Source organism: Triturus cristatus, chromosome 10 (genome assembly GCF_964204655.1).
Source record: "Triturus cristatus chromosome 10, aTriCri1.1, whole genome shotgun sequence".
Lineage (NCBI taxonomy): Eukaryota > Metazoa > Chordata > Amphibia > Caudata > Salamandridae > Triturus > Triturus cristatus.
Window position 1 is genome coordinate 292358861 of NC_140593.1, and position 18915 is coordinate 292377775.

General features: G+C 41.6%; 1 protein-coding gene across 1 annotated transcript in view; it reads left to right on the top strand.

Moving 5' to 3' along the window:
- Nucleotides 1–2667: 2667 nt before the first annotated feature.
- Nucleotides 2668–18915, top strand: part of ZNF804B (zinc finger protein 804B) — a 1022517-nt gene continuing 1006269 nt past the window's right edge. The window contains exon 1 of the mRNA XM_085631205.1: nucleotides 2668–3891. Coding sequence (XP_085487331.1) covers nucleotides 3781–3891 — 111 coding nt within the window. The 5' untranslated portion in view covers nucleotides 2668–3780. The remainder of the gene's footprint in view (nucleotides 3892–18915) is intronic.

Sequence of the window (18915 nt, forward strand, 5' to 3'; positions counted from 1 at the left end):
AGAGATGTTTTTTAAGGGTTTAGGGGTAAAAGTGGCAAGAGAAAGTAAAGCTGCACTCAGAAGTCACTGTTGGCGGTTGAACAGGATAAGGACCTGTGCGATGGGAAGGATGTCAAAGACTTTACCATCTGATATCTGGTCTAATTTAGCATTTAACAGATGATACTGCCTCCTTCTGGGTAGCTGTATAGCTATATCAAATAAGTGAATAAGAACGCTGGTGGAGAATTGAAAATGTTTCACATCTAAATGTAGGGGGCTGTGAATTCAACATTAATACTAAGGGCCTTATTTAGATCTCAGTGGATAGAATACTCCGTCACAAACGTGAAAAATCCCGTCCGCCGTATTACGATCTCCATGTGATATAATGGGATCGTAATATGGTGGATGGGATCTCCGTCACGTTTCTGACGGAGTATTCCCTTCTGCCAAGATCTAAATTAGTCCCGAAGATCTTTGGAAGAGGTAGTGGTCTTGAAGTGTCTCAATCTCTCGAGGTCTCCTTTTCATATAACTGCAATCTCTCATTTTATTAGACATTTAGGCTCTTTTTCTCCCCACAGCTTTCTGAAATCTCCATCTGCCTATCTCACACATCATCTCTTTCCTCTTCAGCACTGTCTTTTCATGCTCTCCTTCTGCTCATACTTCCTTTCATCCCCCTACACTTCACCATTCACCTCCTTGCATACAACTCGACCACTCACCTACAAGAAATGCATTTTTGTTTCCTTTTGTGCTATCCATATTTCGACAGCTGTATGCCTCTGTCACTCACTTTCCCACAATTACAATTGTAACATATGTGACCATTACTCTGTGCACTCTGCAGAGAGGCCAAGGATTGTATGTAGCCTGCTCATGTGTACGATCCACAGACAGGCCCTGCACGAAACACACTCTGCCTCCAGCCTCAGCCCCACAGATCTAAACTGTGCACCATTATAAATATCCCCCCACAACCTGAACTCAGCCAGGCGTCTGGAAGCGACTCAGTTCAAAGTATGCACCACACAACAGTCACAAACTACAAAAACAAAGAATCTTTGGAAAAACAAATGCTCTTTGGAAAGGCAAGATTAAATAAATCGTGAAGTATGAACAGGGATCGCATCCCTGACATGGGATACCTTAAGGCTTTTTCCAGTCTTTGCTGAGAAATCGATCAATGTTTTACCAGTAAAATTAAGGATATTGACACAGAGCCCAGGAGGGAGCAGTTTCAACGTGTTTTTTTTTAATTACTGTGGGTCTGAGACCTGGCCCACGTAAAGCCCTGGATATCTGTATACTCATGGGACTGAGTGCATGGGTGCCTCTATCCATGTTACAGTGGATATAATTCCATGTGTGTGTGGTTGTGCCCCAGTACTGTGCGTGCCTCTGTATGCATGCAGTACAAAAAGTCAAACCTCTTGGTTGTTTTATTAGTTCTTGACATAGCAGATGTGTTTAGCATCCGCTGACCAGGTTTGAGGATGAGGAGAGAAGCCTCTCGTTTTGTTTCTCACATTTGGTCCCTGGAAAATGAAATACATACCAGTGTTAGTTCTTTGCTAGCTGACGGGATCTCTGAAGCTAAAGAAGAGTATGGGGGTAAGGCCAGAGCTGCCGACTTTGGAAACGAGGAACCAGGCTCGAGTCTCGGCCTCTTAGTTTAACATCTTGTGATTCTGGGTAAAGGGGAGAGGAGTTGGCCTCAAGGCTAGGGCGGTGGCTCTCGAATCTGGGGAACTGGGTTCGAGTCTGGGTAATGTCGTTGAACATCCTATGATTCTGGGCAAGTCACTTAATCTGCCCGTGCCTAACAAAAAATAATGTGCATTGCAACTGGTGCGATGTAAAGCGCTCTGAGACCTTCGGTTCAAATTCATGCTATGTAGAAAAAATAAAAAAAATGCGTAAGATCCCTGTACCTTACAAAATGTGCCCTTACATAATACAGTTGGGGCTCGTGTAAAGCGCTCCAACACCTTCGGATAGAGTTCGCGCTATATATAACTGCAACAGAAAAAAAGCTGTTTCTTTAGACTACCTATACCCCATCCATGTGACAAGCGTAAATACGGGTTAAATGTTCATTGCATCTGTACAACATGTTTGGCCTATTACTTCTCCTAGTCTATAAAACGCATTTATGGACAGGCATTTTTGTGATGAATGTATTTAGACAGGAATATTAATTGGTAAGATAAAAGGCAAAATTAATTGTACTTTTTTTCTAGGAAGCAGCTCTGGGTTGCCTCATTACTATTTACCATATAGCGGCAGAAGCAAAGCCTGTGCATTGTTGTAATCAAACAGGATTTGCATACACTATTAAAGAGTCAGATCTGAGGCGGCCGCCTCGGCAGCGGAGAGAATGCTCTCTTGTTGCCGGCTAGAATTGAAAACCTCTCAAAAGACTCAATAAATTATGAAAGTGGTGAATTATCTCCCGCGCTGTGTTTTGAAGCTAATACACTGAAGCGAGATGGGGTGATTCCGAAAAGTAGCCTTTGAGAGGATTGAGTTGGAAACGTGGCCTGTCTCCGCAAAGCGCCGTAGAATTGGTTCCCAATCAATAGGCAGGCATTAGCGAGAATGCGCTTAATTAATTCAATAACATAGCTGCACGCAGGAGACGGCCCGGGAAAGGGAGCGGGGAAAGAGGGCGGGGCGTGTTTTTGCTCGCACAATGAGTGGAAGATTGCTGATTATTGGAGTCGAATTAAATATTTAGGCTGGGGTGCCTCAAGGAAAAACAGGAGAGGGGGTTCCCGGCTGAACGGGTTGGAAATGCGGGGCTCTGTTCCCTCTGCTGCCTCCGCCGCCCGCACCCCGGTGGTTTTCTTCAAAACAAACAGCATAATTCACTTAAATGCCACTTGCTGGGGGTTATTGCTGTGAGGCAATGAACTGATTGGCGCCTGTTTCTTTGCCTTTACCCTCTTTCGGAGTGAATTGATCATTCTCACGGCCAGCTGGAGAGCTGCTGCTGCTGACGGCGAGGCTGTGCTGCCTACAGCTTGGCTCCAAGCACAGGCTGAGGCAGGCAGGTAGCAGACAGAGCGGGGGAGAGCGAAAGACGCAGACAGGGATGCTGGCGACCCACACGGGGGGCAGGGAGAGAGGGGAATTGCCGGGGAAGAGGGGAAAGTTCTGCAAGGAATCGGCGCTTCTCTTTAGGTAGGATTTCTGCCACAAAATCGGGCGTTTTAAACTAATTGCCTTGTTTCTTCTGAATGTGGCCGCCCCAGCATTGAGACCATTCCCCAGCGTTACCAGGCGCACAGCAGCCGGGTGCTGCGTGATTTTGGAAGAGTGGTGTGCTGTTAACTTGTGCCTGCTCTTACAGGCGACGCAAGGGAGGTATTTGTTGGCTAAGACAAAGCTGCTGTAATGAGGAAAGACCGCCTGCAGCCTGCGAACTACTCTGTCACCCTGGACAGCTAACAGACGCCACCGCTGGCCCTGGTCATCCACCCACCGGGAGGCGCGGAGCGGTGACACCGAGCCTGGAGAGCCGCTGACGCCGGGGCAGTCTCGGGGCTCTGCCATTCCTCGCGGCTTCCCGGGATTACAGCGCTGAGCAGACGGGCTGCCTGCTCAGCACCGATTCCTAATCGGCAGATAACAATAGCAGTTGGAGAGGCTGGCTTTCTTCAGAGCAGACTGGCAGGGACCCGCACGCTGGATGCGAGGGCTTCATGTTTCCAGCTGCATCCGGCCAAGCTGCCAGCGCTGAGCTGGCCCACGTATGCCAAGGCAGGGTCCATATGGGAGACACCGGACCGTATGGCGTGCTACTACCTTGTCATCAGCTCCACGCATCTTAGCAATGGGCACTTCCGTGGCATTAAAGGAGTCTTCAGGGGACCTCTGCGGAAGAATGGCACTTCATTACCGGTAATGGCACAGTTGTTTTCTACTTAAACGCTCATATGTGTGTGTGTGTGTGTGAGGGCTGACATTACCGGCGGGTGTACTTGGCACATGTCACGCTACACCCTGCACGCGAGCAGGGCAAGCTCTCTGCTGCAAAGCCATTATTGGGCAATATGCTTGTTTGTAGGTGTCTATATTTGTGCAGTACAATCTGTGTGTTTCAAGCTAACCCTACTTTTTGTGCATGCATGTTATTTCTAAATGTGCGTGCAGTGTGTTTACACAGGTATTACTAATGTAAGTCTTTTTATAGGTTCATGTGTATATCCAAGTACATGTATGGCAATATAGTGATATTTGGTGCCAAATTTGTGGCACGTTTCCACACCAAAAAGCAGTAAGATTTGCAATTCACAACGTTCATAAATGTGAATAAAGATGCACTACGCATCACAGCAATAATAAAGTTAAATGCACATGAAACTACGTAGATGTGCTCATGCCGTTTTGTGGCAGGTGTATAACCTCCAAGCAGTGCCACAGACACGATGGAATATGGTACCAGAGCACATGGCGCTTCATTTATGTGCCCCAGAGTTCCCATCATGTGACCTGCACGAGGTGCATGCTAAAGGGGCTTCAGCCTGGGTGCGATCTGTGGTGTTGCTGTGCCCCTGCCATGTGGGACTTCTGCAGACCTGTTTGAAGATCTTGCCAAGACGAAGTTCAGTGCACATGGCGTTTCCAGATCTGCTGTTGCGGATGGACTCTGCTGTAATATCATTTGCAGAATCAGCTGCTGGATGGCAGGGAAACGCAATCAGTCCACTTGGCAGGCTGCCGGCAAACGTCAAGAATTAGGAACTATTAAGCTATAACTCTGAGCTGCTCTGGTATTAAATTGGATCTATAAAACGAGTGTGGCAGCACATAGCCTGAAATGACTTCCCGTCCCTGAGGCAATGTGCGTGAAGCTCCAGATCTCAGCAGTGAAGCCCCTTGTCTGCCATGTGCTCCTCCTTTTATCACCGATGACCAAAAGAGCCATCCTGGGGCAATGGGTCATAAGAAACCTATCTTGTGCTGGGTGCAATATTAAGATCCATCAGGGTAGTATGTATAAAGTCATGCATTTTCTTGCTGTTTTAGTTTGTATTTTACTTGGCAGCAGGTATGATGGGACAGGAAATCAGAATAAAGCAGGGGATTTTCCAACTTTTACCTTTCCACCAAAAGACATACCCCTGCATCCGTTGTGAGTACTGTGTTTTGTACCCACCATTACTACCGGTTGGGATGCAAACTTGCTCTCGGCGCCTATCGCAGCACGTGCTTGCCCGTGAAAGAAGGCGCTGTATTTATTATGTTCCACCTGGTGCTGGGTGTTCCCTCTTCGTGCTGAGAGACTGGAGATGTTTCCTGGAGGGTTCACTGTGTTTTGTGTGGACATGTATGTACTTGTTTCTCGTGGCTTCCATTTCCATTGGAATACTTGTTTCTTTGCGTATAAGCCTCATTTGGAGGTACCACGTATCGTGCTGGTAGACAGCACCTCGTATTATGTCTGTTTCTTCTCCCAAGCTAAAACAAAGTTGCAGGCGGCATGCAGAAGATGCTGAACACACAGCCACCGTATGCACGTGAACACATTTAAATATGAATACCTACATTGTGCTTTCTCTTATCTTTTTCAATTAAAAGATAACGCCAAACCCATTGTATCCATTGCTGATACCCTGGAGATAGGAATCACTAATATTCGATGTTGTGAACAAATGAAATGGGACACTTCCCTGAGCTCATCCTGTCACAGCAGAGCCTGTCATTTGGATTCACCAATTCTAGCAACACATATGTACACATTAGGGCGTGCTTTAAAAACGGAAGTCACACGGAACAAGGGTTTCCTGTTCTTGAGCAGTGTCTGCCAGTTCCAGAGCTGTGTTTACATTTTTCGGTGGTAGTCAGGGAAATGCCATGACACACACGCGTGCCCGAAATACTGCCTTTTGGGAAGTGGCACTCCCAGAGAAGAAACTGATGTGAAAAGGTCAGGCTTCCTGTCAAACAAAGTCCTGATGTAATGTGAAGGAGTGTGATGGCTTGAAAGGCCACTGAGAGAATCCGCACTTGCCTCAGTGTTTCAGAAGCACGGTAATAGGCATGGTTAACAAACCCTTCTTTCACTTTTACATCTATTAAAAATAGTGAGTCACCTACTGTGGATGCCAGCATTTTTCAGTATTCTTGCAATTAAAAAGATTCTCAGGAAACAAGCCTTTTTATTAGGTGTGACAATTGAAATACTGTATTCAGTAATTTCGGTGATAATGAAAAGGTAACGAGTCACTTCTAAAAAAAAATTCTCTCAAAATAGTTAAGGTGTGTGACACCTTAGAAATCCCGGGCCTGAAATTGGTGGAACATGACTCATCCCACCTTGCGTTTAAAATGGGCAGATTTTTATGTCTTCTGTAAAAAAGAAAACGCCAAGCACCATTCTTTCCCGAAACTTTTGAAGAGGTATAGTTCCCGAAAAAGAATGAAACCGGTGAGAGGGACAGTTGCTTCAACTCTCTTCATTTTGTACTTCACTGAAGTAAATACTTTTTGTAATTTAACACTAAAACGTAATCTCCTCAAGTCTTATTGTCACCGAAGAATGCTGATGAACCACGTAGTCTGTATTTCTGCTTGTGGTGTCCACAAAGACTTGGCGTTGCCTTCCTTTTAGATTCACACCCCCTTGCACCTCGTGTCTTTATCCTGTTGAGTCTACAGCTGCCCCCCTTGAGTTAAAATATTCTTAAGTGGTTCACTGTGGCATGTATTATATATTCAACAATATGAGGGTACCCCTCAAAGGTAAGACATAGAAAAAGGACACTAAATTGAGCCTCTGTCTCTTGGTAATGAAGCATCCCTTTGCTTCCAGCTTCAGTAGAAGCTGTAGATGTCCTCTTAAGGCTTAGATCAGGGAGATGGTGATTCATTATTCACGTCCTGTTTCTTTCAATGTGATCAGTGGAAAGTTCCCTTCTCACTTGTTACATTTTTAGTATCCGCCATACATGAGCAAAAAGCAAGTGACGATAATGAATAATTGTGATTCAAAAGCTTGATTGATTCATTGTCCTAGCATCAACCAATAGCTTTCCAGTGCAATAGCCTGGAGCAGAAGCCGAATAGTTTTTGACCATGTGACATGTCAGTGCTTTATTTACAGAACAACACATCTGTCGAAAGCAAACCAGTAACTTGTTGATTTCAAAAGGACTGTCCTTAATTAGGTAAACACTAAGTATTGTCCTTTCTTCAATGCATGTAAGGCCCACTTGATGTACTCTTACTGTATTGTAAAATCGAAGTCAATAAAAGTTGCTCTTAAGAAGTGGTCTTCAGAAAGCCGCTCAAATGTAGCGTCCAACCACATAGTCAACTGTATTTTTCGGTTTTCTGGTGAGATATAGAGAATTTCTCCTTTACACACTGAGGCTGAGTGTGAAAGGTTCCAATCTGAAGGCAAGTAGACGTGGTGTCTTGGATAACGGACGTGTGTGAACGAGTTTTAGGAACCCTGTGTACTATGTGGGCATAATCTCTTCAGATCACATTTCCTTCTAATTGTGGACGCTTTTTCTCAGCTTGGCTACATGCACTATGTTCTGTTGTGTTTAGTTACTTATATAGCACAACATACCCCATTGCAGTGGACTCTTGGCGCTATACCATTGAATGTCCTGAGATAAGGGAAACTTAATCTGGGCTTCCGGGAGATGAAAAGAGAATAACATCTAAAGGACAGTGGTCTCAGTAACACCTACTGCTAGTCGGCAATGTGTTTCTCAAGTGATTTGTTTGAAGGGGCAATATGGATTCTCTCTCACAGCCTCACCTGTATCTCAGAACAAATTGAGGAGTATGTGGTCCGCTACAGTGCTGAACCCCAATCGGCTGCACTTTGTCCGCAGGAAAGGAGGGGCTTCGCTTAAAAGCCTTGTTGGACCAAGAACAGTGCCTTAAGATGTATTCTTTTGAATAAAGACTGCCAAAGAAGTCCATGGCATGCACACTAGTTTTTTAGGAACACTGTTTTCTTTGTGCAGTGTAATTTTCACATCAATGATAGATATGAATTTACTTTCTGGGGGTACTTGTATTTGCCTAATTATTTTCTATGTGACAATGTGTAAAAAAATGTAGGAATGTGTGTAGAAAAACTGTTTTCAGTAAATTATGCGTTTTAAAGCTATTTTCGCTGGCATAAGAAGAGTTGTTTTCAGTCTCACCTTCTCGCATTGTGCAGCTGTCATTATTTATATACTGAGTGCCGAACCTCGACAGTATCAGTTGCTAAAATCAGTCTGTGATGTGTGATCTGAAAATGTGAAATAAAGTTCAAACAAGTGGTGTTGTGAGATGAGTGCCTTGCAAAAACCTAACTTTGCAAGCTGCGATTTATTGTTACTTAAATAAAAAAAAATTACATTCGTAACTGAGCAGATAGTTGGAGAAACACAGGGCTTAGGCATGATGGGGAGTAGAGGAGAAAGATGGGGAAAGAGACTGACATATTGACAGACACGTAGAAGAGCTAATGTGGAAATGTATTGAGCTAAGTTATGTACAATACGAAGCTCGTGTAAAACATATGTACTCTCTGCTGATGAGTCATACCTTGAGAATCAGCAAAATATGCATATATTGTTAAAAATATATTTGTATTGGGAACATATATCGTGTTAGAATTTTCAATACATTTGATGTAAGTAAATTCACTATGTGCACCTGGTTTCTACTGTATGTGGAGAAGATGAAACTGTTTATTTCCTCAAAAATGTATAAAACTGTAAACATTATTTTGTGGCCGCTTAGACCATATGATTGGATTAACTGCCCGGTGATCACAGTATATTAGTTGACCTTTGGTTTGTGCTTCATCTCAGTATTGGCTGAATCTGAGCCAGTGTCGCACCGCAGACGGTGGGGGGTCACTCTCTTGCCTTGTTCAGCCTAGCCAGCGGTCTGAGGAACAGATTATTGAAACTGATGGTTGAGCTTTAGCAGTGTGGGCTCCATGTGTATTCTTGAATAGGGTAATTTTCAAGTTTGTCCTTACTATGTGGAAAAGGAATTGCAATCACAGTATTGGAGTTGAGTTCTGATTATTTTGATGATTCTAACCCCATGTTTCATTGCTTTCGTCATTCCCATGCACACTAGCACAGCATGTTTTGATCTGTTTCTGGAAGGAACATATCACTGGGGAAGATATTGGAGGCGATATGAGCTTATGTTCAAGATGACAAATGGATAAAATGATCTTTAACTAAATCCTTCGATGGACAATTAGTCAATAAACTAGTTTCAAAGCAAAAGAAATATAGTTGATATAATTATGGTTATGCCTAAAATGGCAGTTTAGTTCTCAGTCTTCTTCAGTTCTAGAATTTATGCCTTGGTAAGCTTGGACAGAATAAGGGATCTTGCTAGGTCCATCTTTCAGTCTTTAAATACAAGAAGGAAGAACTTGTTCAGTATGAACATCTGGAAGCTTGTCCCGCTGACAGCTACCTTCACTTGGGAGTCAAAGGTCAGTTGTGTGTCAAATAAAACACATATATAAATTGTTATTCTCTTATCTGGCTGAAAAACTCTTCCCAGTAGATTGGGCCATCGGACTGAGGGGGACTGCAGGGACGGCCATGGGTTTTACACTGGTTATGGACTGAAATCTTTTCTTCATCCAGAAGGAACTGTTTAAAGAAATGTAAAAATGTTGTTCAGGTATCGAATTCACTGTCTAACCAGGAAGTGTCTGAGAATTGTCTGAATGCCTTTGGAATTTGAGTCGTTAGAGCTCAATGAAATTAGCCAAAATCATTATATACTCTTTAAACACTAGATCATGCTGCAATGACAGTACTTTTTAGGTATTAGAAATAGGCAAACACCTCCAATTCACCCGTTGACTGTTTGCTTGGTATAGTGTTCTGCTGTCTTTTGACTAAGTTCATGCTATATAAATACCACATATATACGTAACCGACTTCATCTTTGTGATGCAAATATGTTGGTTTTGATTCATGAGGAAAGACTTGATCCCGCCCACATCTGTGGTTCAACCACTACCCATTGTTGCATCTGAAAGAGTGGATCGTATGTGTGTGTGTGGGTGTGTGTGTGTATATGTGTATATATGTATGTATATATATATATATATCTGAACTGTGGTACTTAAACGCTATTCAGCAGTATTCTTCATCTATCACGGTTTTCAACAGCAACCCAGGTGCACCATGGTAATGGTAATATTGCACCAAAGTCCCGTGATTAATGTGTTTTAAAAGTGGGAGTTGATGAAATGTGATGCACCTTACCTGTGAACAAGGCCATGACCAATGGCCGAAACGTGAAGGGTATAATGGTCTGCCATCTCTAAAATGCAATGAAGCGAGTGAATTGCAGAGTTGGGCTTCGCATCTTCTGTGTTTGCTTTGGTGTGCCAAAATGCGGGATGCTCCATGCCCACTTGCGAAGCCGCCCTGTAGGGATGGGGGCTCCCGCCAGTTGGAGAGTTGTTGGACGATATATATATTAAAAACTAAGGTTACAGAGACGTTCTACTTTGCACTTATAGAAAACCATAGAAATTCAGTAACTATAATTACCTGAGCTAACTATAACTTAATCCCACACAATGCACTGCTTATGACCTCACATATTACATCACTCATGACGTGTTCAGTGATATCATCCAGTGATATTGAGTGTTTTCCTAAAGTTTCTGAGTGTTAAACATATATTCTAAGGCACCTCAAAATATACATTTGTTTAGTTTGTAGTCTACTGAGTGATTTTGTTTTTAAAACATAGGTTATAAGTGTCTGTCTAATTGTTTATATCCATGTGGGTGTGGTATCAGTGAATACATGGGTGAGTGAGCAGTTGTATGGGTAAGTGGCAGTGTGAGTGCCTTTATGAGTGAGTGGGTGTGTAAGTGGTGGATGGATGAGTGAGTGGGTATGTGAGAGACAGTATAGATGAATGGGTGGGTGTTTTTGTGTGGGTGAACAAGTGGCTGTGTTAATGGCTGTAAATGGTAAATGAGAGGCCACATGAGTGGCTGTATGGGTGAGTTAATGGGTGTGCAAGTGGGTTTATAGGCGAGTGAGTAGGCTTGTCAGCATCTGTATGGGGGAGTGGATGTCTCAGTGACTGTTTAGGTGACTTTGTACATGTTAGTATCTTTGAGTGGATGTGTAAGTGGCTATATAAGCGAGTGGGTGTGTAAGTGAACGGCTCTATGAATAAGTCAGTGGGTGTATGCGTATTTGTATGGGCATGTGAGTGGTTAAACAGGTGCATGAGAGGTATGGGGAAGCAAGTGGGTGTGTAAGTGGTTCTGTGGATGATTTTATCAGTGATGTCACTGACCAGGTCATGAGTGATATCATATTTGAGGTCCTAAGCAGTGCATTGTGCAGACGTAAATTATAATGATTTTTCCAAGAATTTTTAAGGCTTTTTTTTCTAATTGAATTCCCTAACTAACATCATTGTAACCTTTTTGTTTTTTCATTGACTTTCAATGGTGATTTAAAAGTTATTTCTTTATTATAATGAACCCTGTAACTTTTGGATTTCTTACTGAATATCTAATGTTTCTAAATTGTATTTCCTAACTGTAACCTGTAGTTGCTGAGAGTAGGTGAGTGAGTGGATGTATAGGTTGGTGAGTTGGTGTGAGTGGCTGTATTGGTTGGTGAATGTGTGTGCATGTATGAATTGGTGTGTAAGTTGCTGTATGAGTGGATGTGAGACTGGTGTGTGACTGTGTGTAAGTGGCTGTATGTACATAGCTGTGTGTGTGTGTGAATGCAGCTGTGTGTGAGTGCCTGTGCGTGGGTGTCGGGAGTGCTTCTCTGGGTCTCTCAGTGGATGTATCAGCAACTGTAGGTGTGTGTGTGTTTACCTGCCTGAGCCTTCACTCAATGCAGCTACCTCCCTGTGCTTTCTTTGTGACAGTCTATGCATTCCATGCCTGCACCTTCTTGTGCCTTCTTTCTGTCATCAATACTATCCTGGCATTCACTGCATATACCTGTAAATGCTTTCAATGTTTCTGCCTGTATGTCAGAGTCTTCTTTCTATGTGAATTTTCATGCATGTATGTAGGTGTCTGTACTTTTTCTGTGTACCTGTCTGTGCCTTCATTCTATGTGTCAATACTCCCTTTCCCTCCAGGTACCTGGCTGCACATTTAGGCTAAATTCCAGTCTGTGTCTTCCCTCCATGTGCCCACCCTTGCCCTCCACCTCTCACCAGCCGGGGGTCCTATATCTTTGTGCCTGTCCATATTTTGTTGCTGTGACCGTGCCTGTGTTCTCTGTACCTATCTGCACTCGCCCTTGAGGTGCTCACAGTTGACGTCCGTCACTGTGCCTGTTCCTACTATTGATGCCACCCATTTAGGTGTTAGTCTGTGCCTCTCCATGCCCTTTTTGTTTGTGGCTTAATCACTCTACATATTCTTTTCTTCATTAATTTTTGTAATTATTATTTAAGAATTCACTGCAAAATATTGCACTATGTATTTTCCAGTGTCGGGGATATTCACGAAGTTCGCGTGTTTTTAAAACAATGTAAAACACATATTGTAATTAATGTTTAGGAACAGTCTTTTACTAATGCAGTGTGAATACATGTCTGTGATTATATTGTAAAGCACTTGTTAATTGTATTTGACGTCTTCACGATGACTCCTGGTATTCAGGATGATGTCAGAGTTTGCGAATATCATGTGTCTGTGCAAACAAAAAGATTTGATTCGAGAAGACACTTTTTAATAATCTTCAAAGAAAGTTCACACCCATTTCTTTCTTTTTGAAGTTTCCAGTAGAAATATTGGAATATTCCTAGCAGGTGTTCTGTACTTTCAGTGCAGAACTGTCTTTTGTTTATTTTTTGTCTTTTTATCTTTGATAAAATGGCAACTGGAGGGAGTGAGGAGTAGGAGCTACATGAAGAAAGTGAAAAGCAGGAGCCACGCCCATCACACAGAGAGTCTTCAGATGAAGAACCAGCTCCAAAATGGCAGTCTATTGCATGGGATTGTTTTTACGAGCCCTCTTAGCAACTAAACCTTTTCAAGGGGCACATCTAAGAAATCCTCATGTGTGACAACTAGCATGTTTTCCCAGTTAAAAAACCTACAATAGCACTCACCTTCAGTAGGCACAGAGGGAGAGCAGCGGCGATCAGCCATCAAATTCAACTGCTACACCAGCCGCTCAGGAGAAAAACTTCCTCATGAAGAAAAGAAACAGCTGCCAGAAAAGTCTCCTGCATAGAAGAGACTAGGCACATTTTTCCTAGACTGTAACGCAATCCTTACTGGTGGTGAGCAGTGTGTTGCTGTTGTATTAGAAACAGCGCAAAAGCACACATGCTAATTTTTTTTTATCCCCCCGCCACTTTTCCCACTGTTTTTGAGTTTGTGGAGATGATGCAAACCTTTCTTCCCCTTCTATCCCTCGGCTATCCTTCTCACTCCAAATAACTGACTAATATCTACCACTCAAATTACTTTTATATTTCACAATACTATTTCAGCACTAATCCTTTATGGGTTTCCGGAGTAGCGTGCTTCAACACCCTATCAGGGGTAACAAGAATATATATATGTTTGTATATATATGTATGTGTGTGTGTATATGTATAGATAGATAGCTAGATGGATAGATATTTGTTTTTCCTCTTCTATCCTTCTGCTATCCTTCCAAATCCAAATAACTGACTAACCTATCCCCCACTTAAAGTTTACTTGCATGTTTCACTATACTAATTCAACCCTAATCATCTATGGGTCCCGGAGTAGCATGCTACTCATCGAAAAAGTGCTGCGACACCTCATCAGGGGTAGTAAGCGCTATATAAATGCAATTACAATACAATCACAATGTTTTATTTTCCGAGTAGCCATTTTATTTAAGAAAAAAACACAAAGAATAAAAAAGGTTCAGAAAAATAAATTGTTAAAGGAAAAAGTCATGTTAAAACCACTTTTCATGGTAAAAAAATATATAAACTGTGTGTTTGTGTACACATAGAGTTGTTGTAAAAGTGAGTGACGGAGTGTGTTAGTGGCTGCATGGGTGAGTGACTGGGTGTGTTAGTGGCTGTATGGGTGAGTGAATGGCTGTGTAATTGCGTCTATATTTGAGTGAGTGTTTGTGTTAATTCCTGTCTGAGTGATTGACTGGGTGGGTGAATGAGTATCTGTATCAGTGAGCAATTCGGTGTGTGAGTGAGTGCATGAGTTCTGGTGTTAAGTGTCTCAGTGACTGACTGTGATTGGTTTTATGGGTAAACAAGTGGGTGTATGATCTGCTGTATGAGAGATAGTGGGTATGCAAGTGGCTGTGTGAGTTTGTGTGAGTGCATGAGAGCCTATTTGTGTGAATGTGTGGATGCACAAGTGGCTGTATGGGTGATAGAATGGGTGTCTTAGTCGCTGTGTGAGTGAATGGTTACATGAATACCTCTATAGGTGAGTGACTGGATGTGTGAGTGGCAGTATGGGTGACTGCCTGAGTGGATGAGTGGTTGCATGAGTGAAAGAGTGGTTGTCAGTGACTGTATAGGTGGAAGAGTGCATTTCTAAATGAGCGGGTGTCTGATTACCTGTAGGGGTGGGTAAGTGGGTGGGGGTGTGTGTCTGTGGCTGTATGAGAGAGGGACTGGATGTGTGACTGTCTATATGAGTTAATAAGTGCCTGTATGAGTGAGTGACTGGCTGTGTGACTGACTGTATGGGTGAGTGAATGGCGTTTGAGTGCCTCAATGATTGTGTAAGTGGCTGTGTGAATAGCTGCATAGGTGAGAGACTGGATGTGTTAGTGCCTGTATGAGGTAGTAAGTGGGTGTGTAAATGTGTGTTTATTTAAGTTACTTACTGGCTTTGCAAATGGCAGTATATCTGACTGGGGTGTAAGAGAGTGAATGTGCCAGTGACTGGCAGTGTCAGCAATTGTGTGGGTGAATAAATAACTGTGGGAGTAGCTATTTGGGTGAGTGAATGCATAAGTAGCTCTATGAGTGAGTAGGTGGCTATTTCCGTGTTAGCATCAGTGTATGTCTGGGTGTCTCAGTGGCCTTATTAATGTGTGTAAGGGTGTAATTAGGTTATAGAACAATGTATTTCTGGGTATAACTGTGTATACATAAGAGTGTCTGGGTGTGTCCATGAATGCCTGGGTATTTAAATATATGTATCGGTGTGTAAATGGATGTATTCATGTATGAATTAGTGTGTGTCTGGGTGTGGTACTATATACAGCAGTGCGTGACTGAGTGTGTCACAGTCTGTATCTGTGTGTAAATGAATGTGTGAGTATCTTTATAGATGAGTAAGCTGGTGCGTGAGTGTCTGTCAATGATTAATTGGCTGTGAGAGTGCATGTACTGGTGAGTAAGACTTATTTAGTGCCTATATGCAATACTGAATATGTAAGGCAGTACCTGTATAAGCAACTGACTGGCTGAGTTAGTAGCTATTTAGGTAATGAAGAAGCTGTATACATCACTGTTTACAGGAGTGAGAGGATGTCTTTCCAGCTATGTGAGTGACTGAGAGTTTCAGTAGTTGCATGGGAAAGTAACTGAGTATGTTACTGATTGTATGCATGACTGCTTGTAGAAGGTACTCTATAGGCGACTGAGTGCATGTATTAGCAGCTGCAGGGCTTTAAGTGGGATGAAAAAACTGGGGGTCACTCAAATGTGCGTGGCCAATGTAATTAAGGGAATGGCTTAAAACAGGTAAGCTAAAATTCTGTGCTTAGCATAGTGTGCCGCACAACTTGTATTTTGCTGTTTCTGTCACTGCATCCAGATATGATACAACCAGTAACATCATACCTACAAGAAGTCAGGACTATCGGCTTTGTCCATGGTTGTTAGTTGCATAAATTCAATAAGCAACAACTATGGCTTGTATCTAATATTGAAAAAGTTTCAACTTAAAGCCCTGATGACACCACAACGATGTTGCTGCTCCTGAGTTTCAAAAAGAGAAGGGAGATCCTGAGAGACAATGACTGTCTTTGAAGGATTTCCCTTCCCCTACAACACTCCTCTGGCATGACGACATGCCGTAACTTCTCCACTAGTGAGAAGTGATCAGTGTGAGCAGCGCACATCGATGTGCCTGCTGTCACTACAGTCTGCCTGTGCCAGGGCACAAAACAGAGCCCGATAGAGACCCTTTTTGAGAACCACTTTAAAAAACTGCCGATACTCAGACCTGGCCCACTTAAAGCCCTGAGTAGCTGTATTAGAAAGTAACTAAGTGTGATAATATCTATATTGGTAAGTAAGATCATTTAGTAGTAGAAGTATTTGTAAGTGAGAGTGTTAGGAACTGTGTCAGTGAGTTAGTGGATGTGAGAGTGACTGAATAGATAAGTGACTAGGAGCATTACATGTGTAATTGGGGTGTCTGTGAACGTGTCAGTGGCTGTATAAAACGAACTCTACCTTGGTGTATATTTTTACAGAGTAAATTCTTTCTGAAATACACTGAAATTAATAATTAGCAAATTGGATAACAAAGCGGTGGCAAGTTATGCTAAGTATACTTCGTGCATAAAAACACTCTCCGAGGGGTAGATCTACAAAATATTTCTGTAGTACAAGTACTTTGAGACATGTAAAGACATAGCACTCCAACCACTATTGAAAATAACATAAATATGTTAGTATTTCATTTTTTTAATTGAAGAAACCTAACAATACACATTGGTTATGCTGTAGCAAAATATCATAATATAGTGAAACATTTTTCCCCTGTTTTACTGTTCTCAGCTTTCTTACTTGTTCATCACAAACAATATAGTGCACGAAGCTTCATCCTCAAACAGTGGGGAAAAAACGATTGTATATGTATTGTAGAAAAACAGCGCACACTACAGCACTATTAATTAGTAACAGTATGCATTGCACTTACTACAGTTAGTCAGTTGTTTTACCTATAGTTACTACACTAATCTAAACAACCATATCGTAAAAATATTTATTTTTATATACCTGGTATAATACTACTAATAAATAAAAAAAAAACACACAAACTTTGGATATCCATTTGAAAACATCATCTCTGGTAAGCCAAATGATGTAAAAAGAAAAAGCGGATGATCCATGTAGGCGACATCCCATACATTACTTTTTCACAGATAGTATGTAGAGGTTTGGTTGAAGAAACGAAAGGAGGCAATTTTGTAGTTTGAAAGGAAGTTTAATTTGTATGTAAGGTTCCTGTGTTTGAGTTGTGTCCATCCACTTCCACACTTTCACTAGAGTGCAGTATTTACATGTTAATTTAACTCCTTTCTGTAAGATAAAAGGACTCTTCAATTTTGCAGAACTGTTTAAAGACATCACCCCAGATAGGACGAAAATGTGTAAAACACTAATGATCCACGTAGAAGAAACACCTTGCACCATTTTTTTTCTTTCAGAAAATCCACCTTAGAACTTTGGTTGATGAAACAAAAGACAGAAGTTTGGTAGCTTGAAAGGAAGCTTTGGATTGAATATAACATTGTTGTCATAGCATTCTGTCAATCCAGTTTCACTCTTGAAATAAACAGTGGAGTGTCCAGATGTTATATTGCATCATTCCTGAAAGATAATAGCCCATGTAGGATACTTTCTTCCCCAAAAATTTATACTTGTCCAGCGTGTTTTGTAATTTGAGTTTCTAATTTAGAGCTACCTGCTCTGCATCTGTCTAGCATTAATTTAAGATATTTCCCAATTGTTCCTAGATTTAACATAGACGTAACATCTAATCTGCAATTTGGACAGGTCATATTTTGGTTGGCCTTTTTCATCAATCTTTCAAACGGGGCAGTTTTGCAATCCGGTAATGTTAAATACAGAAAATGCTCAGAATATATTTGATTGGTACATGAATAATAACAATCTTCACAGTCATGGTTCTATCTGTAACTCAGCCCAAATAAGTCATCAATATTTTCTTCTTGTTGTTCTAAAACTCCAAGGTTTACCATAATACATTTTTATGCTTGTTGATGTCAGTTGAGAATAAATATTACAGATCCGCTACATATATCTAAAGGGTCTTGACTGCCTGAAGCAGAATGTGTTACAGTTCTGTCTGTGGCAAAACATTGGAGCAAATGATACAGTGCTGAACACCATCTCTTACCTGTTTTAGTTGAATTTGATTTACAAGATGTGGTAAATGAAACCGTACATTCAGAACATTTGCATAGCAGTTGTCACCCAAACTGTTTTCTAATTGGTATCCCATAATATCTTCCTTATTTTCCACTTTTTTCTTTTTAACACCTTCTAGCTAGTACTACCAATATATTTTTTTTAAACTTATTTTTATTAAACATTTGTCAGATTCTGCATACATGTACATAAACATAGGTTGAATCATAGTCCCCTCGGTGGCTGTCACAGTTTACAATTCCAAGACATATTATTACAAATAAAGCACAGGGAAAGTCTTCCTGAACGATATCTACTTCCCACCACCCCCTTGTACTACCAATTTTAACAAAAGATGCATCTACATTGAAAACTTGTGATTTATGGATAGTAGCAGCATAGGATAGAGAGGGTGGGAACTGCTTATAACACACATTTAAGTCTTTCACTAGTAAAAATTGTACAACACATCGACCAATCTGTTTCACGTTACCAATCTGATCAAATTTTATAGCCAAGTATTTAACCTCATCTCTATTTGGGAAAATAGATAAAATCAATACCTTTACCCACTGCACCATTTATTAACCCATCTTCAACAATTGGATTGCACAGCAAAGTTACTTAGCTGTTTTTGAGTACCGGTAAACAATTTTCTAATCCCGCAGTCCTAAATACAGACTTCTCTAAAGAATCTAATTTTTCCTGTGAGTAGAATTTTCACTCCCTGATGTTCAATTTTATTGATGGCTGTAATTTCCAAAATATCTTCTTTCTCCAGTTTTAGTAATTGTTCATCGA